Source organism: Musa acuminata, chromosome BXJ3-3, assembly GCF_036884655.1.
Source record: "Musa acuminata AAA Group cultivar baxijiao chromosome BXJ3-3, Cavendish_Baxijiao_AAA, whole genome shotgun sequence".
Lineage (NCBI taxonomy): Eukaryota > Viridiplantae > Streptophyta > Magnoliopsida > Zingiberales > Musaceae > Musa > Musa acuminata.
In genome coordinates, this window is record NC_088351.1 from 32001677 (window position 1) to 32026237 (window position 24561).

Below are 24561 nucleotides of genomic sequence, written 5' to 3' on the forward strand. Positions count from 1 at the left end.
ACTTCCACTTCGTGCGAGATCAAGTCGTCCGACGTGAACTATGTATTTCTAATGTACATACTACTAATCAATTAGCAAACTCACTGACAAAGCCTCTCGCTCGTAAACTCTTTGCATTACATCAATCCAAGATTAGTATCCTTGATAAGAGCACCATTTTGTGGGGTCATGATAGTAGATAAGATTTTTCTAACTATATAAAGAAATCTTATTGCTTTGTTGAAGAAAATTCTCCCTCCTAACTTCTATAAATAGGGAGAATATTTCAACAAGGAACATGGCTTCTTTTACGATTTCTATCTTCTATATTCTTCGTTTAATTCCTTACGGAATGCAACTGGAAAGCTCGACGTCCCCTCCCACCACTATCCGGATTCCTCATCACCGTTGTTTCCAGCGGCGTCAGGGCCAAAGCGAAGCGCGACGTGCCGTTCGTGAGAGCTACTCCTGTTCTTGCGTCAACCGGCTCCGACGTCAACATTCCGCATGGCATTGTCGGGCGGTCCAGTACCTTTGGCAGTTCCTGCAGGAGTGCCGCGGCTGGTCGACGTTGTAGTTGTTGTAATAGCAGAATTTGGGCTTCTTCGCCGCCTTCTCCTTCCAACTCCCTGCTTCACTTCGTCGTTCATCGGGCATCGAGTTCCTCGTCGATTCATGCTCGTTAGTTTCCTGTGAGTCGGGTGATTCAGGAGCAGTCTCTTCCTCTCGAAAATCCTGAGATTAGAAAGAGGTGCAAAGATCATCATATGTATGTAGCTGATTCAACGAGAAGACCTCCGATCGCAGTGCATTCTCCTCGTCTCCGCCGAACTGCAGAGTGATGCTCTTGCCGAAGAGCTTGATTGTGGCGTCTCCGCGCTCGGACATCTCCCTCTGACCTGTTCGAATACTCTGCTAAAATAATTGGTCTCGAATCCATGATGGACAAGTATGGGACAGAGAGGGAGATAGAGTTTTGGTAAGCTATTGGAATCTAATCTGATCGAAAGCTATTTTAAGTTCAGACAAACTCCTCAACTTCTTCTTTTCAGATGGTGGTACAGAATGCCAACATTTCCACATGAAGCTGTTGAATATATAGAGAGAGAGAGGATTAATGAGTTATAATCTCAGGGATACACAAGATCACTTGAGCATGAGAAGAAAGACCGCTATGTTTCTCTCAGTCTCAGAACATCAGGAAAAGGAAGAACACAAGTGTATTCATTCATGTCTCTTCCTTCTTCAAGCTTCTCTCGAGCACACAGCTTTGTGTGCCCATGTGAAACATGGATTCCCGTCTTTGGCTTGTCTACATGGATAGAGAGAGACAGAGAGAGAGAGAGAGAGAGAGAGAGAGAGAGACTGGCACAAAGCCATCAGCTACTGAATGAAGTGTGGTATCCTCCAACCTTCATCAACTGCTTTCATACTGCGCCAATGGCATGGGATGTGTGACTGCACCAAACTCCATTGGATTTTAGTGCCATGCAACAGATCCATTGGACTAAGTGGCATACAACTAAGTGGAAATTCTTCTCTCTCTCTCCCTCTCTATGATGATTTCTTCTGCTGTGTTCTTTTCTGCCTTGTCAAACTCATCTACCTCTTCCCATCCAGGTTCAGAGAATTCGACAATCTGTAGCAACAATCCATAGTACTCGAGCTTCATTCTCCATGAGCCGTGCTCCTGCACTATTCCCTAAATCGAACCCTTGTTTCAGCCGACATTTACTTAAACAACATGTCTGAATCGCCTCCTCAGTTGCCACCCTTCTCACCGGGTCAAGCCAGCCTTGGGTTTCCTCCTCTCATTTGCTACAGGGCGGAGCTTATCCGGTTCAAAGATAGACACAGCAGACAAGCAAGAGGAAGACTGACCGAGCTCATGGTTTCTGCAAGTTGGAGATGGAAAACCAGACGACAGTGCAAGTTGGTACGTATTGTCACGACACATAATTCGCACGTCTCACCCGCCTCTCTAACCTAAGGTTGACACCGCCGTTAAAGAAGCACATGATTGGAGATCGATGGCGGTGATGCCAACTTGTCATGAATTTTTATGTAATATTTCGTTTAATCTCAGACAGTATGTCTGTGGCGTGGAGTTACCACTGCCATATACCTTAGATAATAATCTCAAAGGGCTATAAATTATAACATCCTATTTTTATTTTCATTCATGTTCTACATGATTAAAATAAAAATATATTTTTTCATTTAATTATATTATCAAGTAATAATAAAAAAATTAATTATTATGTCTATGTACTTTTATGAATGCATTTTTATATAACACGTCATAATATATTCATGTATTCCCACACCATATATCATAATATATATATATATATATATATATATATATATATTAAAATTTATATATTTTTATAATTATATAATGTATACATTAATATCGAGCTCATGGTCATTTTATCATTCAAATCATGAATTCAATATAATTTATATAGCACTTTTTTATTTTTCATCTTCGTTTAATAATTTATTATTTCATCTATCTATGCATATGTTGTTAGTTTGGCAAGTCCCACGTAATCCCATATCGAAAAAATCAAGTTTATAATCTTCTATTGCAACTATAAATAAAGGCCTAGGCTTTGAAGTTAGATGCACCATAAGAAAATCTAATTGTTTGTTTTCGGCTTTTCTTATTTAGTAGTTTCATATGTTTTATGACGTAAGAACATTTTCATAAGATATTTATAATTATTCCTTTTATAGTAGAATAATATAAATCTGGTATTCTTATTTCTCTTTTATTTTTCTACTTTATTATCTTTATTGGATTGTCAAATTACTTTTGGTAAATTTTTTGGGCCAACTCTAACATAAGTAATTTGTTATCCTTCGTATACATGGTACTTAAATATTAACTTATTATCCTTCGTATACGTATACATGATACTTAAAAGATCAAACTTACTTTAAATGTAATAAAACACATTTGAGTCTTGAAAATCACTTAAGATTTATTATAATACAACTATTACGTACGATTCATTAACTACTAACTAATAACTTGATCTATCAACCACTAACTAATAATCGATCGTTAGAAATAACATATCAGTCAACCACAAACCGGAAACCTTATCTCAAACATCAAATGCCATGGTTAATTCACCCTCATCCCCCCCCGTTGCTTTCATCCATAGTGTTATTGATGTGATGCGAGTGAGTTCTGTGGCAAAAAATGCTTCACTCAACTCCATAGTGTTTAGAAGTCAATTCTTGGTCACTCGATAACTAAGAACGATACATCCCATCGCACCCTCCACATCTTCTTCTTCTTCTTCTTCTTCTTCTTCAAACCTAATGTGAATTAGGAGATGAATCACATCCAGATACGTTGGCCATCTGACTTCACCCATTGCCATCCATGCTTGTGGTTTGCCGGTACCGATTCTTAGTGTCAAGATGGACATATTTATGGTCAACCCGACTCCATCCACCTAGTCGTCCACTTGACCTTTCGTATCCTCATCTATCACTAATCTCGTTCATGAACTTCTCACCACATCCAGTACTAGATCCGTTCTTACTATATTTGTAGTTATCCTACTACTTCTACCGAGGGTGTCCGGAGGCAGCAAGCCCATACAACTTTCCATGTCATGATGTACCTTCGAGTATATCCATCGACCTTTTACCATATCCAGTCTTATCTAATAAGAGATCGGCTTCGAGATAACTGGCATATTAATGTGTCTAAATCAAGTGGTCCGAGATGTCAACTACATGTTAACAACAATGCATGCATCTATCTCTCACAATTCAACTCTCATGTGGAACTAAACAGAGGTTGGAATGTGATGTCGTTATATTTAGATTCTGATTTGGACTTTTTTCTCCTTCTTCAGTGTTTCTGCTTTTGATTCTTCATGAAGTTTTAGGTAGGGACATTATTTTGGTCATGTCTTCATAATCAAAATATAAGACCCATTGTGCTTCTGAACAAAGAGGCTGCAATCTTAGGCTTGTAGACTGGATTTCTAGTTCCTCGAAACAAAGAAAACTTGCCTTTGAATATTGAACGAGGACAGGAAATATTTGAGAGCAGACATCCTATTTATGTATGTGTGTGTGTGTTTTTTTGTATGTCATGAAACAAAAGCAAAAGGGAGATCAGAACATGCAGAGCTTAGGAAGATATGAAGACACTACAAAGCCTCAAAAGAATTGCTGCTCGAAGAACTGTGATGGTGGAAACAACTCTGTCTCTCTTCCTCTCTTCCTGTCGCCACCATTAACAGGCAGCAATCTTGATATGTCCACACCGAACAGCTTCACAACCCGAAGCGGGTTAACAGTAGGCGGCGGGGTCATCGTGCGAAAGCTCGCGATCACGTCCGTCCTCCAGTCGATGAACAGCTGCTTCTCAGGCCCGGTGGATCGCCAGAAGGTGACCACGTCCCCGGCCTTGAGGTTCTTCTCCCTGACAAACCGGCTCCAGCCTTTTGTCAGCACGAAGCTCTGGCTACTGCTCCAGTACGAGTACCTAAACCTCCACACCCTGCCGCCGGCGTCCTCAAAGTTGAGCAGCACACCCTTCGATGCCACGCTGCTGCCGCTCTCCAACGGGAAATACTTCTCGGCGTGCTGCTTCGGTATCACTAGCCTATTCAGCTTCCCGACGTCGCTCGGGGTGACCACCTTGTCGAACAACATCAGGCGAGCCGACCGTAGGTAGCTCGGCGTCGTCCTCCTGCTAACGACCCGGCCGCCCCCCTGGGCTCGCTTGCTCTGCTGGAGCTCGTCGTGGTACGTGTGCTTGCGCAGCATGTCCACGATCTCCGCCTTGGAGTGCGCCACGAGGAAGGAGAGCTCGTAGGCCTCGTCGTCGTCGGACTCGGAGAGAGGCTTGAAGTTGGTGATCGCGTCGCGGCCGCGGAACCGCTGCGCTGCCACGTCGTAGGCGCGCGAGGCCTCGGCTTCGTCGCCGAAGGTGCCGAGCCACACCCGACGGTGCTTTTCGTAGATCTGGGCGCCCCACCGGCCGTTGGGCTGGGGGACGACGCCTTTGTACTGAGACGACGACAGCTTCCTGGACACGGCCTCCATCCCGCTCTCCGGGGTCGGGTCGAGCACCGCGCTGACGCCGCTGCCCATGCGCTGCAGGGCCTCGCCCGCATGCGGCGGCGTCTGTTGGCATCTCGCCGAGTGACTCGGTGCCTCATCGACGCAGCTACCTTCCATGGCCGAGTCAGTTAACCGGAGAGACGAGCGCAGAAGATTGTCGGCAAGCCTTGGAAGGAGAGGATGGGTCGTATTCTTCACAAGAGGGCTCAAAGGGGCTTATATAGACTTACAGGTGAACTTGTTGCGGTTTACGGCGGACACTTGTTGGCAGGTCTATGGGGACGAAGATTCAAGGGAGGTTGGATAGGTGTGGGTGATGTGAGAGTGGGTCCCTCGAAGAGGCAAGTTGGATTCAGTGGGGCTGACACCATGGTTGGACCACGCGGCCAGATGCATCCCCTGAGGCCGGGTTGCTGCTGATTGGGCTGATCATGATGCTTCTTCTCTCTCTCTCTCTCTCTCTCTCTCTCTCTCTCTCTTTGTGGAGATGTATGCGGAAACGCATGGTACCGAAGGCAGAGGCGAGGTTTCTGACCCATGGTGCCTGCCGTTTGACAACTACTCGATGCATGCCAGTCTCCACATAATTTGGCTGCTTGCACCGCATATATATCATCATCATCATCATCATCATCAACGACAACAACAAAAACAAAATATTCTTTCGCCTATTAATTGTGATTGTGATCCCAAATATATTTAACGACTTGAGACTTCCCCTATCTCATGATGATGTGGCCTTCAATTTTTCATATTGCACATGGTCAGATTTTTTATTTTTATTTTATATCGCTTAAGGATTCCATTTCCATCCTATCGAAAAAAGAATAACAGATATGCTTTATAAATAAAATGCATGTGGAGTGACAGATCATGACTGGTCGAATTAAGTCACCTCGAAATCAAGATCGTAACATTTAGTTCAGCAATCGAATAAAAGGAATAAGACAATTGCATGTATCAGAAGCAACTAAAGAACATGATGATAGTACGAGTGGTACCTAAATAATGGAAGATCTTGGGAATAACTGAAGCGAATTTCAAATTGGCCTTGTGATACTCGCCACCATGATCTGCCGACACACACTGATGTGGATGAATTCCAGAATTGGATATAGACTTTTATCTGTTATTATTTTTAATTATTAGTTTCTACCTCCAAAAATACGTAAGCAGCTAAGTATGATTTATCTGAATTTGATGCGGAAAAGGAAAGAAAATAAATCACCTCCACACATAAAAATATTTCTTGGTGAGTTGGTATGTGATCCAACGGTTCAGTGCATCGTTCCACAGTGCTACCCTTCAGCCACAAGTTGGAAGGTCTTCAGGAACATGAATCAGGAGACTACAAGGAGCAGTGGCCTGGATATACCTGAAAGATGCAGACATCCAAGTGACTGCGCTTCCTTCTCAGCCACTGAGACTTGTAACATCCGGTCTTATCCACATTATGATAAGGAGAGGAGGAGATATTTGTCTGCAGGAAGTACATGAGTTGCAACTTGCAAGAAATGGAAGAGAACAAAAAGGAGTGGATGCTCAATAAAAAGCTAAATCCATCACAGAGCTGGCTAGCCTAGTGCAATGTATTTGGGTAGCCTATCAACAACCCATTAACACTATATATATTTAGCCTTGGCACAAGAAAGCATCCATTTATCAGATTAAGTATGTATGTATGTATGTATATTGACACAAGAAATTTATCAGATGTCCTTGTCCAGTAAAAAATGCAAAAGAGATGTTCATGGGCAACATATCATAAATCAGTGACTTTTCTTTGCTTCTAATCCCCTTTTCTTTTGCTCTTAAATAACACCACCACAGAGAGGATGCCAATTCTTAGCAAATGTGGGGGATCGTTTTGTCATGTCATTTTGATTAATAAATGTGTTGTGAAAGTCAACTACTCCGTTTCGGTTTCTTCAAACCAGAAACCAAAAACAAATGAAGAACGCAAACAACATTAAATGTATGTTATCTTCGTTTCAATCAGCTTGCGCTTCTGCAACGGAGTTTAAGTAATCAATTCAGTCAATCCAAACCCAAAAAGGATCCAAATTCTGACTATCCTAAGTTTTGCCAAGTCATCCAATGGCCTCTCTTGAGTATACCCATAAAATGTTTCCTCTCTACCCCTCTCCCTCTTACCATTCATTTTCGAGTTTTTCCTCCTCAAGTATTTGTACCTTAGGATGCTCCACTTTCAATCTTTGAACTCACTCTTTGGGTTTCATTTTAGATAAATATATAAACCCAAAGGTCGGTTTGTACCTTAGATAAATAAACAAACCCGAACATTCCGGTTCAGTTCAGAAACCAGATTCTACCTGAGCAGACAACATCAAATACACACCCAACCAGGATGTATAGCTGTGCCTTAATCATAATGCAGAAAAAATACAGTGAAAATATCCAATTACAAAGAAAAAAGAGGAGGATCCTGGTAATAGTGATTAATGATATATCATGCAAATTTTTGAAGGCAAACATAAAGAATCTGCAAGCAATTTCATTAAATTAAATAAGTGCACAGAGCATCATCATATTGGTGCAATTAGCTAACTAAAATCACTCTAGAATCTAGTTGCTTTACATCCAAACATGTGACCACCTAAGCCCGTTTCATTTTCCCAATCTTTCAAAACGCACTTCAAACCAATACAACTCTTCAATGTTTTGCCCAACATTTACTCTCATGTTCGACCTATATGCACTTCATCATTGTGGCACATGTTGCTGTGACCAACAAGAAGGGCTATTTTTCAATGCACATATCCAGAAGATTACTCCAACAAGCTTTTCTGGCCAGATGGAGTTCTATTCATAGCACTATGACAGATTATGTTACTAGCCAGAGAAACATCACCCTCTACCATTTGCACAATGCTTCCTCTTTGTCATGCAAGTAATAATCTATGTAATCAAGTTTCAAGAAACCCTAATCCGTACAACTAAAAAGGAGACAATTATGACCAAGTATATATAGATCCAATTGTTGGATCACAGAGGTGAAATGCCACAAAATGTCTTAAATGCAGCAATAAAAGGATCTTAGATGCATTACCAGATTAAGGGCACCGGCATAATTACTCTCATCGGCTCCAGCGAATGCACAATGAACAAGCATGTCCATTTATGACACGAATGACGGTCCTCAAGAAGAATCTCGACTGCATTTGGAAGCCGATGCCCCTACACTTCTACCCCAATCCATATTCCTGCTCTTTGAAATGTAAAACAGAATTGTTTGGGCGAATCCCTCCATGGCACGGTCAACAGATCTCCGTGCCCAAGAAACGATGAGATCGAGAAGGGTACCGGTAACACCCGCTCTGTCGGAGATCAGCCAAGAAAGCGTTAGGGTTTGGACCTGGGAAATGGCGAAGCCGTCGGGCCACTGCAGGAAGCGCGCGAGGCGCAACCTGAGGAGGGCGGCGGCGGCGGCGGCGAGAGGGCGAGGAGGAGAGAGAGTTGGGCTTAGGCGAGAAGGGAAGGGGATTGCCTCGCATCACGATCTTCTGCCGAACACCTCTCCAGTCTCCAACGCCTCTCTTCATAGACTTGCTGTCTTCCAATAGGATTCGGATCACTACTTGCTATATATCCATCTAATCGGATTCGGATCTTTCCGTTACACGGACCCGAATCTGTATGGCCGATAGTAATCGGACTCGGACGTCTCGCATTTATTGACTCGAATCACAACTTGTGTCCCGAGTTCTGGGCCAATGGGATCCGAAACGCTTCCTAATGGAGTCAGTTATTAGCCCAATGGGCTGAACCACATGAATAAATATATATATATATATATATATATATACACGTGGGGGACGGAGAGGAAGGGGTTGTTTTCACAGGCTGAATGATTGGCACGTGGGGGACGGAGAGGGCGGAGAGGGGAAGGAGTTTGTTTTCACAGGCTGAATGATTGGCGTCGAGTGCAGTCGATCAATCAACCTTGCGCAATGATTCCTTCGAGCTGTTTGCAAGTGAACAAAAGTGATGCAACCTCACAGAAACCAAATAATTCCTCAATCAACAGAAGGCCATGCATGTCCAAGCTTGTGAGTTTGGTCTCATGGTGGTACGGCTGTAAGCGGGGGAGAGACTGCCTCCTCCGTGACTGGATGATCACCTGTTTCGGTCGCTCCCATTCGGACTCACAGTTCTAGGCTGCAGGCAGTCGTAACCACGTGCAATGAGAACAAAAGATGGTGATGAAATCAAACTCGATGTGGTGGAGGATGCTCTCCCAGCTTGCAGCATCTGCAAATGCGTTGAGGTGAACGTCTTCGAGCCATCAACATTACGTGGTGATCACGGCCATGGTGTGGTGACGTCTCGGTCCGCACGCACAGAGCTCAGCGGAGACACACCGGAACGCAAGCTAGCTATGAAGTGTTTAATTCCACCACACTCTCTGAAAGTGTCATATCGATTCAAGCTTTTGGGGGAAAGAGCAGAGCTGACGCTAAAGAAGCTTAGCATGAGAGGAGATGATGGGAGGTCGAGGGGGGCAAAAGGCATTTGGTTCTCCTTCTTCTTCATCTTCTTCATGCCCATGGCCATCATACGAGTAGCAGGTCAACGTCCATGTGTCCCAGCACTTTTCCTTTACCCCAGGCATACCAAACGTGGAAATCGCTTCCGGTTCACGCAATCCTCCCGTGTACTCTCGCCGCAATAGCCATTCATGTGCGAATCTCAAAGCATCCAGTGGGATTTCATTGGTGAAACACGTGTGCGTCCGCAGACGGAACAGATGCTGCTGGAGTTGCATCCAACTAAGAAACCAGCATCGATTGACATCAAAACCACATGCTTAGTATTTCATTACACTAGAAGACAACAAGACCTGCGGCCGGATTCCAAAAGTTCCTCTCTGATTCCAACACCAAACTGGGAACGATATCAAAGCAGTCTAATCGTAATATCGAATTGGATAGTATCAGATTCAATCACCGGCTGGAAAATGAAGGCAATGGTGTGGTTAGAAAAAGAAGAGACAGCAGAAGACAAACCACGATACCGGAGAAACCAAACAGTGAGCCTACTGGGCTAGTAGTATCGATATATTATAGCTTATGTGTAATCACTAGTCGTCGGCGGCTTGGATGACTGCGGGAAGCATCCGTTGTGAGACTCTGAGCATTTTGCGTGATCACCTCTCAAGTGGAGGTGACAGCGCAACACGGCTCCCTAATGAACAATGGCCTGCGCAGCTGGCTGCACCTTCTCATGATGTGGAGCAACTCCCCGCGGTTCCGCCGCTTGGAAGTGAACAGAAGCTTGTTGTCGAGCGGTGGGTGGTGGCCGCCGAGCGGCGCCCACAGCCCGATGTAGCCGTAGTCGTTGTAACCTTCTGTGGTGACGCTGAGCGTGGACGCCGCCGCCGCCGCAGTGGTGGTCGTAGGCGATGCCCGCCTGGGTACCACGGTTGATGGAACAGGTTGCTCGCATTTGGTCATGCTGGTTAGGGGAGCGCCGCCCACGAACTTGTTGATGACGAGCGAGGACCGGTGTACCTTCATGGCGCCGCTCTGTTGCTGGGGCTGCGTGCTTACCTTCACCTCGACGATCGTTCCCCTGTCCACCACTTCCACTTCCTCTTCTTCTTCCTCTTCCTCGTATCGGTTAGTTTCCTCTAATTCTTCTTCTTCCTCCTCCTCCTCCTCCTCCTCCTCCTCCTCCAATTGTGTTATTTCCGTCGTTTCGTTCCCTACAGTATCTTTGTTATCTTGCTCGACGTCTTCTGGCATTTGTGGTTGTGTAATTTCAGTGGCATCGGATGCGTGACCAGGTTTGTCTCCGGAGGTGGTGTCGGTCAAGGACAGGACGAGTCGGCCGTCCACGCGCTGGGCGTGAAAGTAGTTCTTTGAAGGGACGGCTACGGCTTCCATGACGAGGCGCCCGTCTAGGCGGTGAGGCCTCATGTGGAGGCAAGGCACGTTGCGCTGGGAGATCGACGGCAGCGGTGGGGGGAACGACCTCGGTGGCGACCGCCGGCCAACTGAACAATGGCAACTCACCGACGCTAGCTCCCTGGCGCCTCCTGCTGCTGCTTGCTTCTCGAAGGGCACATATTTCTTCTCTTCCTCTGTCTCTTCTCCAGCGAGCTTAGATGGATGGTGGAAGTCGAGGTCGTCCATGAAGGAGGAGAAGCCATCAGAGCCGGTCTCGGATCCGAGACGTTCCGTGCAGATCTCGAGGCTCTTCTGGCTCAACGGGCTCGAAGACCGCCTAGCGAGAGGATGAACGTAAGGAGACGCCGGCTGGTCAGCGGCGGCGGCGGCCGCCTCCCGCGATTGGATCGCGCTCCATATGTCGAATTGTCCGGGCCGCTCCTGGGCGTGGCTCTCCTCGACCGCCAGAGGAGGATCGTCCTGCCGTCTATATCGATCCACCGGCGCCGCCCGGCTGCACTTGTCCGAGTCGAAGACAGCTGCGGACGAGCTTTGCATCATGGCAACCGACATCATCTATACCGCAGCGTTTGGACGCAGGTTTACTTTAATACGGGCTTCACTGAGCAAAGGCAAAACCGATAAGTAAGCATCCAAAGGATATACGAGACAGCCCCACGAACATTTAGTATGCATGCTGTAATTACCTCAAACAAGAGTACAACAAAGGTTTATTTTTCTTCGGAAGGCACAGATCACAAAACAAAGGGAGAGATGGAATGGTGGCGTTTGTGCTTCCAGGGAGTGGCAATAAGGCCGGCTGATAAGAAGCGAAGGGGGGGAGGGATGGTATTTGTAGGCTCGAGGAAGGCTTCTCCCTCGGGACCTTTCAGCTTCTTCAGGGCCCTCACCACCACTCCCTTTGCCATCACACCTTCCTGCTTTCCAGCTTTATATTGTCGATTTCCCCACCCTCGTTTCCCTCTGAATCACTCCCTCTGCTTTCTGGTTTGTCTTCCCCCCCCCCTAAAATATTCCCCTATTTTACAAGAAATAGTTTTTTAAGTAATCCAAGTGTTTAATCCCCCATATTTGAGAGTAGCTTTTCGTAAGGCATTTAGTTGTAATCACCCGTGTCCAGTCGTCTACTATCCATAATCTCTCCCACCTCTCCTCCTCAACTAATTGCCTTATTGTATTAGTTGTTATTTATCAGTATAGCTTCTTCTTTCTAATTCTGTCATCCATCACTACTTGTTTGTCCCAATCTCGCCCAATCGCTTTGCTGTAGTCACGCTGTAAGTTTACTTAAGACACTTTAACCAAATAGATGCCACTCTTTTGAAGAAACCTGACACATTTGGGATCAAAGCATGCATGCATTCATGTTGGAATGTCACATTTTTCTATAGTTAGATCCTTTGCAGCTTGCTTAAAATATTACCAACGAACTGCATCGAGCCACGTCGGCAGGGAGATTTGTTCCCTTATGACGACACTCTGGAATCCCACTGTGGGATCGTCCTTTTGCTTGGTTATCACCACCGAGGACGATTCGTTTACGGATAAGAGAGCGATGATATTGGTGATGGGACAAAGGAAACTGATATGCATCCTTCCGGTGGTGGTACGTGGTCAAGCTTTGGCCTGTGACTTGTCAAAGGCGTCTCCGGAGCTACGACCTTTCTCCTCCTCTTTTCCTCCACATTCGAACAAGGGTGGGACATGGGAACCATGCACGATAACACGAAGAGACCAAGGAATAAAAAGAAATCGAGAAGAAAGTATGGAATGACCCCATCACTTTCAAAACTTGAGCGGCCCAAGAAACTTAGATTCCAAACTATCAAAGTGAAATCAAATAAGATGAGAACAAGTGACGATAAACCAATTTCGGATGGAATTACTCTGATATGTTTAATTTTAAGACAGAATGTAAATGGATTATCGCACCTAATCCCTCCTCCTAAATCTTATTTGGCATCACTTCCGTAATTTACCAAAGAAATTAAATTATCGACCCAAAGAAGAAGAAAATTCCAGATGCAAAAAAATCTGCGAGTTCTGAAACGTGCGTAATTTATGCTCCCATCAGGATTAGCACGCGAGCCGAAAATGATACGGTGGACGCACGGCCACCGGTCGATCTCTAATTGAGAATGACGCAGTGCGGCAGAATCCTTGCTCGCTACCGGCGACATGTTAAAGATGGAAAGCCAAATTAAGGTCTCAAACCGTCTTTGGTCCAAAGCTAGCAAAGTAAACTTGCTAGCCCATTCTAACAATCGAAGACCACGGCATACACGAGGAGATGCGCCCGCCCAGTGGGTGTGTGGGCCCAATCCAAGGATGTGACCACGATTCTGTGAATCGCTGTGATGCAATACAGGAGGAGATGTGGCCAGTGGCTATGTGGGCCCAATCGAAGGCTGTGACCACGGTCGTTGTGACTCGCTGTGGTGCCTGAGACTCCTGAAATCTGGCCAGAGGTCGATGATAAGAAAGTGTGGTCGATGAGGACCATATGATGTCGCCTATGGCATCCAACCGAGGAAATGGATAATGCATGTGCTCTGGGAGAAAGAAGAGGGTACGCATCAAACAAGTGTAATGTGCACTCGGCCGCATGATTAATTGTGCATGCGTCCCCTACCCTTCTCCAAAAGACTCCTCTAAAATTTGCGCAATCTAGCACAGAATCCATCACCACAGACAAGGACTCCAGATCGAAGGGAAGATCTCCTGCTCCCCTTTTAACTGGGACCATTGGTGCTAAGAGAGAAAAAGAGGCGGCTTTCTTTTGGAAATCGATGACAAAAGAAAAGGGAGAGCTAACCTTTGGGGTAATGGTTGGGCAGTGGCTGATGCAGGCATGTTGCATCGATGTCGTCGAGCACCGGTGTCAGAGATGAAGGTGGTACGCAGCATCGAGAGAGAAGTCCTCTTTGCATGAGCCGGAGCTGAGGATCTTTGGAGTACTTTACACCTGTGTGTCGGCGATGTAGCATTAGTGCAAGTCGGATGACGATCTCCGAGTGTATCAGGCATTCTTTAGTGCTTTATTCTCACCTGTGTGTTGCAATGTAAAGCAAAAAAAAAAGAAACAGCCAGAGGCATAATTTGGAGATTGCAATCTGAAAAGACCATATAGGAAGAAGTGGTCCTTCGATTGTTTTGGTGCTTCATAAGCTTCACCAAGAAGCCTATCCTTCGGTGGTACCCAAGCTTGCATTAACCAAATCTTCTCATATCGGGACCGCACCCCTAAAAATGGCCCAGACAAGCATATGCAGCGGCAAGTCCGTACATCTATCACACTGCGGAGACTAACGAGGGGGCGAATCCCATCTGCATCATACCCAAAAGTCAACTAGTCGGGCACCACTTGCACGGGTACTCGAACCTATAAACTTGACCAAGAGAATAATTTGTACTAGGCCGAGGCTCTATTGAGACGTTGGTACACCGTGTAATTGGGCCGTAAAATAAAATACTCAGGCCTATTTGGTTGTTAAAGTAAACCCCCTATATCGTAGGCGACTTGTTAAATGGACCAGTACCATATCTTTGGAATTCCTTAAATAATCATCAATTCTATGAAAATTACAAACAAGGTACCCATATGTTAAATCACGTGTACATGCAATCTCATCCTAATTAATATTTAGATTTTTTAAAAGAATCAGGTTGAAAAATCTCTTGATCTTGATCTTCGTGCAAATGATACCTCGAAAAAATAATATTTTCACTTCAGAAACACAACATTTCCATGTCGAAAACATCTCGATCGAACATTCTACACATGGGTCTGAACCATAAACTAAAATATTAATGGTATTTTCCTCTAACATCTATTTATATGAAATAAAATCAAGAATTATATTATCAAAAGTATAAGTTTATAAAGAAGTAAAAAGAAAAATATTACATCATGACAAAACCTAAGACTATCACTCGTGTAACATTATATTAATCAATTCGAATATCTTAGCAAAGATAAAAAGAATAATGAAACGATTTCACAAATAACAACTACTTCATCTTAAATCCATGTTTATCAACATATTCCACACTATCATACTATCTGGCATGCAAGAAAATTTCAAGCTTACACCAATGACTTCAAGTTATTGATAGTTAATCCCTTGGTGAACATATTTTGCGTTAAGATGATTGTATAAACTAGAATCTAATCGACTTATTCTGCTGCAGTCTTGGGTTAACATATCTAACACCATGATTCAACTTGGCATATAAGCTAGCATTTAACATGATGATTCAAGTTGCCACATAAACAAGCATTTCTCATGTCCATCAACCATAAGCATCGATTCTTCCCAAGATTCAAAAAAATTGACGAGAAGCGTCGATCATGGAAATAAATTAAAGAATTTTCAAGGGATGGTTGGGTTAATGCTTCTTCACCTTTCATGTCCAATTGCTAGGAAAAAGTGAAGCACGGTTCAGCTGGTAAGTCCAGTGTAGCACACTTTCTTGGTCAGCTGCACCAGAAATCCATCCTGCCAAACATCATTGGGAAATCCTTCAAGTCACTCTTGTTGACATCGCATTGGTATCAACTAATCAAAGCCCAGTTACAAGTCCAATTTAAGCGAGAACCAAACCTCGAGTTAGGAGGTCTGCGATACCTTCTCGGTCTCAACTCTTGCCCAAATCATCTTTTCCTAAAATAAGCACTTGTAGATCCAAGAATCTGTCAACAGAATAGGATCGTCACAAATCACGATAATCATAAGAATCCCCCATCTTACTCGGAAAACGATGACTTCTCACCCCTCAATCCAAGGTGCAACCCGTATCTCCTCTTTCGATCATCCAGCAGCATGAAACCAACGATTATTTCACCTCGGTACCTCAAAATTCAGATCAAGAACATCAAAACAAAAATAACCATAATAGCAATCAAATATTGGGGAGGAAGAACAGTACTGGTGCGTAAAGGCAGGAGAGATCAATGAAACGATCGACGGTCGTCTCGATCAGGAGAGACAACGCACGTTGGTGCGAAAGTGATGGATGAGGTGCTTATCCACAAGCATCGTCATCTCCCCCGCCTCCTCGTCTTCATACGATCGCCGTCCATGGATCTCTTATGAAAACCCTCTTTCTCGCGAGGGAACAACACGCAATATATCTCCTCCTAATTTCAGGGTCGGTGCTCAACATTCTGGAACCTTCTGATTCCCAAGCATACAAAAAAAAAAAAAAAAAGACAACATATTTCCTCATAATTTCTGTTTAATCGATTAAACTAATTATTACTTTGAAAATATACGATGTCAATTTCCAATTCCCTAATAATTGCGATCGTGTGTTACAACTCCCGAGTTTGATTCTCTCCAACAATCCAATCATTTCAAAATGTCCTCACCAAATCAAAATGAATCACTACCCACCTTAAACCAACGCAGCAATAAAACACATAGTACCAAAGTTTATGCGCAAATCGATGTAATCTAAGAAAAAGATAATTATGAAGGAAATCCCGATCGCAATCGCAATCCTCTCATCTTCCCATTAATAATACAACCCATTGTCCTCTCAATTATATGCCTAACATCTTTCTCGACGCGGACAACCTTTGGGAATACGCGGACAAATCTTGCTAATCATATCATTCATTAAAATGACTATAATGCGCAACATTCAACCATTTACATTTCCTTTTATTTACATTGCGATTTTACATGTCTATCCTCGTTATATTTGAAAATAGCATATTTTCTTCAAATTATACATCCTTAATTATATGTTATTATTTTGCTTTTTAAAAATAATATAATATTTAATACATTTTTATAAGAAAATCTTGGGTTTTTTTTTCTACAAGGCGAAATTCGAACATAGGATTTTATGATGAATTGTTAAAATATTTAAATGTTATATATAGAGATATATAACAAATATTAATTAAGGATATATATATATATATATTTATTACATTGCTCGCTTCGAAAGGATATAAATGTAAATAAAAAAATTATTACATAGAACATTTAACCATGGTATTTGACAGTGATTTCCTTTTATTTATTAGGAAATTTTACTTTTACATCTTTGTTATGATTGAAAATAGCATATTTTTCTTATAAATTTTAGTATAACAAATATATTCCTTCAAATATTTTGTTCCTTTCTAAAAATCTCTTTTTTATTCTAAAAAAGGTTAACTGATACTAACCATGATTATCTATTATTATATCGATTTTTATAATGATATAATATTTAACATGCTTTTAGTAGTCTTATCATCATAAGAAAACTCAAGTAAAATTAAAATTTATAAGATTTTTTTGGGTTTTATTGAAACATTCATTATATGTATATATATATCCACTTCCAGAGGATATAAATGTAAATAAAATCATATTTATCGGACATCCTGCCCAACGGAGATGACGGCGACGCGACCCACACGTCCCGAGGGGCAATCTTGAAATATTATGGGACGCCTTCCGTTATGGCTTTGGAAACGCGGATCGTTGCAGTAACAGTTTGGAATCATCGGACAAATCCCGTCCTTTGCCAATATATTCGAGGGCTTTCTAGTCATTTCCGGTTTAGCTGTATTACTCCCTCCCCCTTCTCCGCCCAGTTCTTCGAAGCCAAAGCGGAGGCACCGCAGCAAAGCAAAACACAAAAACACAGAAGGCAGGCCAAACGGCCTGCGTCTCCTCCTCTACCCTTTAGAGTCTCTCTTTGCTCTCTCTCTCTCTCATCTCGGTGGGATTTATTGTTCTTGATTTGCTTGAGTTATTGGATTCGAACCGTATCTCCCTTTCCCCGGTGGATCGTAGCTTGGAGGGGAGGAGTGGGGGTTGGGGGGGAGGAGAGGTGCTTCCTGTCCGAAGAGGAATCCGGGGAATGATTGGAGGAGTTTAGGTTTTTCGATCGGAGAATGCGGCGGCTAGGATGCGACGACGAGGCCATAGGGGCCACCGGACGAGGCGGGGACGCGGTGGGGGAGGATGGAGGCAAGCCGGCTGGAGTGGCGGTTTCCCCGGCGGCGGACCAACATGCCAGGAGTAGGTCTCAGGGAGGCGGCCCCGGCGGTCGGAGAGTCGCCCCTGCCGCTGGTCCCTCGGACGAGGCGATGGTGGTGGAGAAGGTGCTCCTGAGCGGGGACATGTGCACCGGTGATTTCGTCCGGAACTCCCCCCACCGACGGGGGAAGTGCCTTCGGGCCGACTGGTGCATGCACGAGGGGGAGTGGCGGCGGGGGAAGGCTTCCGGGAAGGGGAAGTTCTCGTGGCCCTCCGCCGTGACCTTCAGGGGCGAGCTCCGTTCCGGCCGGATGGATGGCTTCGGGGCCTTCACCGAGTCGGAGGGCAACGCCTGCCCCGGCTCCTGTGTCGCCGGCCGAGAGCACGGGTACGGATGCAAATGGTACTCCAACGGAGACTATTACGAGGGCGGCTGGTGGCGCAACCTACAGGAGGGCCGCGGCCGGTACGTGTGGCGGAGCGGGAACCAGTACGTCGGCGAGTGGCGGAACGGCGTAATATCCGGCCATGGGGCTCTCATCTGGGCCAATGGCAACCGCTACGACGGCCACTGGGAGGATGGCGTGCCGAAGGGGAGCGGCGTGTTCACTTGGCCCGACGGCAGCTGCTATGTCGGTAGCTGGAGCAAAGGCGACCCGAAGAGCCTCGACGGAACCTTCTACCCTGCCGTTTCCACTGTCCGGAAGGAGATCGCCGGAAAAAGAAGCCTATTCTCGCCTTTTGATGAAACATTCGTTCTGCCGTCGGTGTCAGCGTCAAGGAAGAGATTGTCGGTGGATGGAGGAGCACTGGGGCGGAGGAGCTCCACTGCAGAGAAGAACTTCCCCAGGATCTGTGTCTGGGAATCAGAAGGCGAGGCCGGTGACATTACATGTGATATTATTGATACAATCGAGGCTGCAATGCTCTACAAGAACAGGGTTTCCATCCATCGGGGTGATCGAACTCCCATTGGTACGGTGCACCAGCGGCCGAGTCCGCCTTGCTTGTCGACGAGAGAGGGAAAGAAGCTGGGGCATACAATACTGAAGGGCCACAAGAACTACGATCTGATGTTAAACCTTCAATTAGGCATCAGGTAGATGGATATATGTCTTGCGGGTTACGTGTTATCTGTTATAGCCTTCGAAATAATATTTGAATTTTTGGTTTCAGATACTCTGTTGGGAAGCCAGGTTCAATGAGAGAGCTCAGAGCAGCAGATTTTGATCCCAGGGAGAAGTTCTGGACGAGGTTTCCTCCTGAGGGGTCAAAGATTACTCCGCCACACCACTCCATTGAGTTCCGGTGGAAGGATTATTGCCCCATGGTTTTCAGGTGGCATTCCTATTAGCAGTTGGACCAATTCAGTTCATTTTGCTTTCCCTTCTTATATATAAAAGGATCCATAGAGCCAACCCTAAATAATTGAAATTTATGAATTATTGTTGTTGTCGTTTTGTCGATGACAATGATGACATGATTTAGATTTTAATTTTGGGTTTGTGTGAGTAATTTGCGGTGGTTTTGGCTTGCAGACACTTGAGGAAGTTGTTTAATGTGGATCTGGCAGATTACATGCTAGCTATATGTGGCAATGATGCTTTGAGAGAACTGTCTTCACCCGGGAAGAGTGGGAGTGCCTTCTACCTAACTCAAGATGATCAGTTTATAATTAAGACCGTAAAGAAATCCGAAGTGAAGGTTGGATTGATAGCCAAGTGTCATAATTTTCATTGAATATGCCAATGTTTGGTTTAAAGTTCTGCATGTTTCTCAGTTATTGAGTTTGTCAAATCATTCTAGAAGATGAATACAAGTTTACAAAAATTTTAAAGTATGATATGGATGCACTCTTGTATTCAGTCAACTAGGATCAGGAAAATTGGATTTGTCCTTTGTTTGGCTATTGATATTGCTGTAATTAGTAGAAGGGCATAATTTATTTTGCTGATATCAGTGGGATATTATTGTATACTGTTGTATATCATGTAATGCAATGTAACTTTGATACCGGATCTGATTTGTCCGATGAGGATCAAATTTCCCAGTGCTTTTAATCCAATCGGTTATGTTTCTTGATGAACTTGGTGAGATATAATGCCCTTGATCCTGCATGCCCATTATCCAAATTTCAGATTTAACGAATAGTTACAAGTGTCTTAGTAAATATAAAAACTAAATAGTTCCCTAGTACTTTGAGAAAGCATTCCTCTTAGCGAATATTCATGATACATTAGTTTTGGGTAATGAAGCCTAATTCGCTTTTACATTGGTTTTTAGGTACTTATTAGGATGTTACCCAATTACTACCGACATGTACGACGGTACAAGAACTCATTGGTCACGAAGTTTTATGGTGTGCATTGCGTGAAGCCAATTGGTGGGCCGAAGGTAAGCAAACATCCATATAAGTTCCTATACCATCTTTGGTTGTCCATAAGTTTCCTTTATCAGGCAATTGGGTGACCATAGTTAATATCACATTGGTTGACCATAGTTTCCTTTATGTGGCTGGAGAACAGGTCCGTTTCATTGTAATGGGCAATTTATTTTGTTCCAAATATCACATTCATAGAAGATTCGACTTGAAAGGTTCATCCCATGGCCGAACTACTGACAAGGTCGAGGAAGAGATTGATGAGATGACAACCCTCAAGGATCTTGACCTCAACTATGTATTTCGCTTGCAAAAATCTTGGTACCTAGAGCTTCTGGAGTAAGTTCAAGATCTAATCTTAACATGTCTGATGGATTTTTGTTTATGATTACCATTTATGATTTGATGTTATATTTTTACCTTCAGGCAAATAAAGCGGGATTGTGAATTCTTGGAAGCAGTGGGGATTATGGATTATAGTCTCCTGTTGGGTCTTCACTTCCATTATGATGTTTCAGCATCTTGGACAGGCTTATCACCATGTTCAGCTTCTCCAAGTAAGTTGACAAATCTCAATATGTTTGGTACTTATATAAACTGTTTATGGAGCATTCACAGGTCAGTCTCAACTTAGTAATTGTGCTCGATCAGAATATCGAAGGGCTTGGTCTGACTTGCGGTTCTCAAAGTCAACCCGTCAAGATAGGGATCTGACAGTGGATGGCCGGTATGTTTCAAGAATCGCCCCCTCTTTCAGTTTAAAGAATTTCACTTAACTGAAATAAGAAAATTATTTTGAAGTCTCTCTCCTTTAGTATGATGAGCAGAAGCAACTATGTGATTTTCTTGTTCTTTATGATTTTAGTCTTCTTTCTCTTGGATATGCACCCTCGTCGGCAAAGATAATGGTGCCTTTAAATTACTAGTCCGGTCACTGATGATGTTGCATTTGAATTACTAGCTTCTCCAATGGACTACTGCTTCATTGATAGTTGTAAATGGTTCCTAGAGGACATTAGGTGATCTATGTTCCCCTTATAGCTTCTTCATAACCAACAGGTCAACATTTAACAGGAAAAAAATTATTTGTCATTCTTATGTTTCTCCATTGCTATCTAATAGGATAAATGTTACATCATCTGTGCCCTTCCTGTAGTGTGAAAATGCTACATGATTAGTTAATTTCTTTTGCCAGACCGTGCCCTCGATCAAATCAAGCTAATTCTCATGCCTCAGATGTTCTAATTTGAAGTGTTGGTATCTGATGTGTCAACATAACTTTCTGTTTAGGAAACCGTTGATTCGACTAGGCTTAAACATGCCAGCGAGGGCAGAGCACACAGCAAGAAGCGAGTCTGATGCATTACTTGCTAGTGGAACCCAAAGCGACAAGATCCATGATGTGATTCTCTACTTTGGAATAATAGATATCCTCCAGGACTATGATGTCACTAAGAAGCTGGAGCATGCCTACAAATCCTTGAAGGTGGATTCCAATTCCATCTCAGCAGTTGATCCAAAGCTCTACTCGAGGAGGTTCCAAGATTTCATCAGGCGAATATTCATGGAAGATGACTAATTTAAAGAGAGAGAAAAAGGGAGATGCCATATGTTCATCTTCAGGCAACACATATGTTGCTTCCAAACTCCTAAACTTGGAAAATGCCATATGAAGGAAAGTCTGCCTCTCACCGGGAAGCAAATTAAAGGTTGTTACTACAGGAGGCAGAGGAGGAACAAAATGTTATAAAGTTCCGTTCAGCCGTAAAAATGTGCAGCGTTCGACAAGTTGAATCTAAGAGGTTCAAGTTGCGCCACTGCATGAAGTTAAATGTTAAAGCTCAGCAATGGACACTCAGGTCTTGGGAATCTGAATCCCAGAGCTTCACCGTCCATCAGATTCGAGAAGGTTGCTGGCTGTTGGCACTTGAATGCTGAAGCTCAGAGATTTACATATGCAGATTTCAGTAGCATGAATTCGGGAGCTTCAAGTGACCAAAGCTACAGGTGGTTGGTTGGCTGAATTTTGAATGCTCAGCCATGGGGTAAGTTTGGGACATGTTAATGAGGGTGAGCAGTGCTGGATTCCATTAGTTTTCTTCTCTTTCTTTCTTTTTGTGTTCGAGACAGAGAAAACATCAGTTTTGCTTCCCGGATAAAAGAGAAGGTTGAGAAAGGCATCGAATAAGACAGGTACATATAGTATAGTATAGGATGATGATGACCATGGTTAAATCAAGCTCAAAAAAGTCTCCCTCATAATGCTGTGTTCTGTGGCTACTCTCCTCTTTATCTGCTTTCTTTGCTGCTAATGTCTGTTGTTTATCTTTTCCTTTTTCCAGTACTGGATGTCTCCCTCCCAACCAAGCTTTGCTCCCTCGTCGCACAGCTTATGACAAGGGAGGGGGGGGGGGAGAGAGAGCATTGGAAGTGGAAAAAAGAGGTGCGAGGGGAGAAATGGGCATCAAAAGCAGAGAAAAAGTGCAACGACGAAGATGCGGTAGCCGATCACCTCTCTCTACTTTCTCCTTCCTCATCTCTCTCTCTCTCTCTCTCTCTTTCACTTGCTGTCATTCAATATCTCCTATGAATTCTTTTTCTTTTCTTATCCTTTTGGTCCTTCAGCTTTCCCTGTGTTTGACCGGACTGAACTTTGGAGAGAAGAACAGAGCCAGCCGTAATATATCATCCTTGAATCTTTGGTGAATCAAAAGAGTCATTATTTAGCAGCCTGTCTTCCTCCTCTCTCACCTACGCTTCTCTGTAGAGCCATTATCGAGGTCAAAGGCCGTGTCAGGTCTCAAGCTTTGCCGTACTTCCTTTTTCATGTCTCTTTTCCACTGTTAAACCCAGTACTGGGTTGGAAGCTAAAATAATGTTTGTTTATAGATTGCTTGTGAACACCACCTCTGTAAACTCTGTGACCTGATGGCACGTCTCCTCCATCTTACGCTAGTACAGTATCCACAGCCCGCTTCCGTTCCTGCTTCCAACCCTCCCTGCTATTTCTCGAGATTCTTCACATAAATAAGCCCAGGTAATAGTACTAAACAGGTATTAATTAATCCCATCCTCTCGACGAGGAAAGAGGACCGCGTTGTGATTGGCCGTGCATGCAATGCAAGACTAGCTTTGAACGACGGACAGCCGTTCGTTGCCCTTCCCCATGAATGATATTATCACTGTATAGTCATCCCGAAAAGCTCGGGGTGATATTGTGTGGCGTCGATCCGGTCGATCGGCGCTCGCACAAAAGCTTAAGTCAGTCGCTTGATAAATCGATCGTAGTTAATTGACTCTGTATGGATATCTCATCCTCACATGTGTAAAAGCTAATCCTCCTTGAACAGGGGATCCCACTCTACAACATTGATTTAAATTTTAGAGGGATCGAATCGAAAAATCTCTCTTAATCTCAATTTTTATACAGGAACTAATAACGAAACAATAGCAACCTGTCGAGAGAAAACTATACTCGAGATGACGCTTGAAACTAACTTGACCCGACGTCGACATGACTTGAGCATCCGCATGGTTAACCTTATGCATTCGGGATTAGATCAAGTCATACTGACATCTTAGTTACAACATAAAGGTTCACTGACAAGGAAAAATGATGCTCTCCTCGTTCATTCAAGACAACTACTTTATCTTAAGCATCGATGTATGGCTCAATTACAGGTAATTGTTGCGATATTACTATTGACTTTTCGTGGTTCCATTTCTGGGATAGACTATTATAGCATTAATTAGTCAATGATTCCGGTACCATTTAAGAAAACATTCAAATATTGCTCGGGGAATACAAATATGAAAAAAGAGTAGGAAAAGCAGAAAGAGACATATATATATATATATATATATATATATATATATATATATATATATATATATATATATATATATATATATATATATATATATATATATATTGAGAATTTGTTTTCGTTTCGTCGATGCATAAACCCCGAAGCTAACAACTGGATTTTGTTGGCTTATGGACTTGTGCGGCAAGATGTCAACCTTTTTGTGCGTTTGTTCGTTTGCTGCCGCCCAACTTCCGACAGCGCCCGGCCGTCCACCGACGTGGTCGGCCGACTCCTTCCTCGCCCCGCGGCGGTTGGTCGGACGCGTCATCTCGAGACGATGGCGTCGCCACCGGACCACGTGCACGATGCGACACTAGCAG

The 24561-nt window shown here is 43.8% G+C and overlaps 3 protein-coding genes and 1 long non-coding RNA gene across 8 annotated transcripts; 1 reads left to right on the forward strand and 3 right to left on the reverse strand.

Moving 5' to 3' along the window:
• Nucleotides 1-83: 83 nt before the first annotated feature.
• LOC135632487 (uncharacterized) lies at nucleotides 84-1499 on the reverse strand. The gene is made up of 2 exons (XR_010494715.1): nucleotides 1150-1499; nucleotides 84-1066 (listed from the first exon to the last, which is right to left on the reverse strand). It is a non-coding gene; the product is annotated as an uncharacterized LOC135632487 (long non-coding RNA).
• A 2624-nt stretch (nucleotides 1500-4123) lies between these two features.
• LOC135634178 (AP2/ERF and B3 domain-containing transcription repressor RAV2-like) lies at nucleotides 4124-8644 on the reverse strand. Of its 2 annotated transcripts, none has more exons than XM_065144458.1 (5): nucleotides 8588-8644; nucleotides 8150-8417; nucleotides 6455-6559; nucleotides 6308-6382; nucleotides 4124-6205 (listed from the first exon to the last, which is right to left on the reverse strand). In XM_065144458.1, exon 5 carries the CDS (start codon nucleotides 5194-5196, stop codon nucleotides 4171-4173), a length of 1026 nt encoding a protein of 341 aa, XP_065000530.1. In that variant the 5' UTR covers nucleotides 5197-6205; nucleotides 6308-6382; nucleotides 6455-6559; nucleotides 8150-8417; nucleotides 8588-8644; the 3' UTR covers nucleotides 4124-4170. The 2 variants fall into 2 exon arrangements, with proteins under 2 accessions (XP_065000530.1, XP_065000529.1); XM_065144457.1 differs by having other exon boundaries at nucleotides 4124-5671; nucleotides 6081-6205; nucleotides 8150-8642.
• Nucleotides 8645-9887: 1243 nt separating this feature from the next.
• On the reverse strand, nucleotides 9888-16115 carry LOC135632341 (uncharacterized). Of its 2 annotated transcripts, XM_065140837.1 has the most exons (6): nucleotides 15939-16115; nucleotides 15783-15862; nucleotides 15614-15702; nucleotides 15414-15508; nucleotides 13825-13974; nucleotides 9888-11610 (listed from the first exon to the last, which is right to left on the reverse strand). In XM_065140837.1, the coding sequence occupies exon 6, from the start codon at nucleotides 11562-11564 to the stop codon at nucleotides 10254-10256; it is 1311 nt and encodes a 436-aa protein (XP_064996909.1). In that variant the 5' UTR covers nucleotides 11565-11610; nucleotides 13825-13974; nucleotides 15414-15508; nucleotides 15614-15702; nucleotides 15783-15862; nucleotides 15939-16115; the 3' UTR covers nucleotides 9888-10253. The 2 variants fall into 2 exon arrangements, with proteins under 2 accessions (XP_064996909.1, XP_064996908.1); XM_065140836.1 differs by lacking the exons at nucleotides 13825-13974; nucleotides 15414-15508; nucleotides 15614-15702; nucleotides 15783-15862; nucleotides 15939-16115 and adding an exon at nucleotides 11696-11915.
• Nucleotides 16116-17595: 1480 nt separating this feature from the next.
• LOC103979222 (phosphatidylinositol 4-phosphate 5-kinase 1-like) lies at nucleotides 17596-23260 on the forward strand. 3 transcript variants are annotated; one of them, XR_001977034.2, is made up of 10 exons: nucleotides 17596-19091; nucleotides 19169-19330; nucleotides 19531-19696; nucleotides 20276-20386; nucleotides 20518-20711; nucleotides 20799-20929; nucleotides 21024-21099; nucleotides 21663-22565; nucleotides 22715-22872; nucleotides 22998-23260. XR_001977034.2 is itself a non-coding variant. In XM_009395286.3 (8 exons), the coding sequence occupies exons 1-8, from the start codon at nucleotides 17908-17910 to the stop codon at nucleotides 21949-21951; spliced, it is 2313 nt and encodes a 770-aa protein (XP_009393561.2). In that variant the 5' UTR covers nucleotides 17596-17907; the 3' UTR covers nucleotides 21952-23260. The 3 variants fall into 3 exon arrangements, 1 of the variants encoding a protein (XP_009393561.2); XR_671237.3 differs by having other exon boundaries at nucleotides 22715-23260; XM_009395286.3 differs by having other exon boundaries at nucleotides 21663-23260.
• Nucleotides 23261-24561: the final 1301 nt, after the last annotated feature.

Coding starts and splice junctions, on each gene's coding strand:
- LOC103979222 (XM_009395286.3), top strand. CDS start 17,908: ATGCGGCGGCTAGGATGCGACGACGAGGCCATAGGGGCCACCGGACGA. Junction 20,387..20,517: donor AGCCAATTGGTGGGCCGAAG/GTAAGCAAACAT, acceptor GCTGGAGAACAG/GTCCGTTTCATTGTAATGGG. Junction 20,712..20,798: donor TGGTACCTAGAGCTTCTGGA/GTAAGTTCAAGA, acceptor TTTTACCTTCAG/GCAAATAAAGCGGGATTGTG.
- LOC135634178 (XM_065144458.1), bottom strand. CDS start 5,196: ATGGAAGGTAGCTGCGTCGATGAGGCACCGAGTCACTCGGCGAGATGC.
- LOC135632341 (XM_065140837.1), bottom strand. CDS start 11,564: ATGATGTCGGTTGCCATGATGCAAAGCTCGTCCGCAGCTGTCTTCGAC.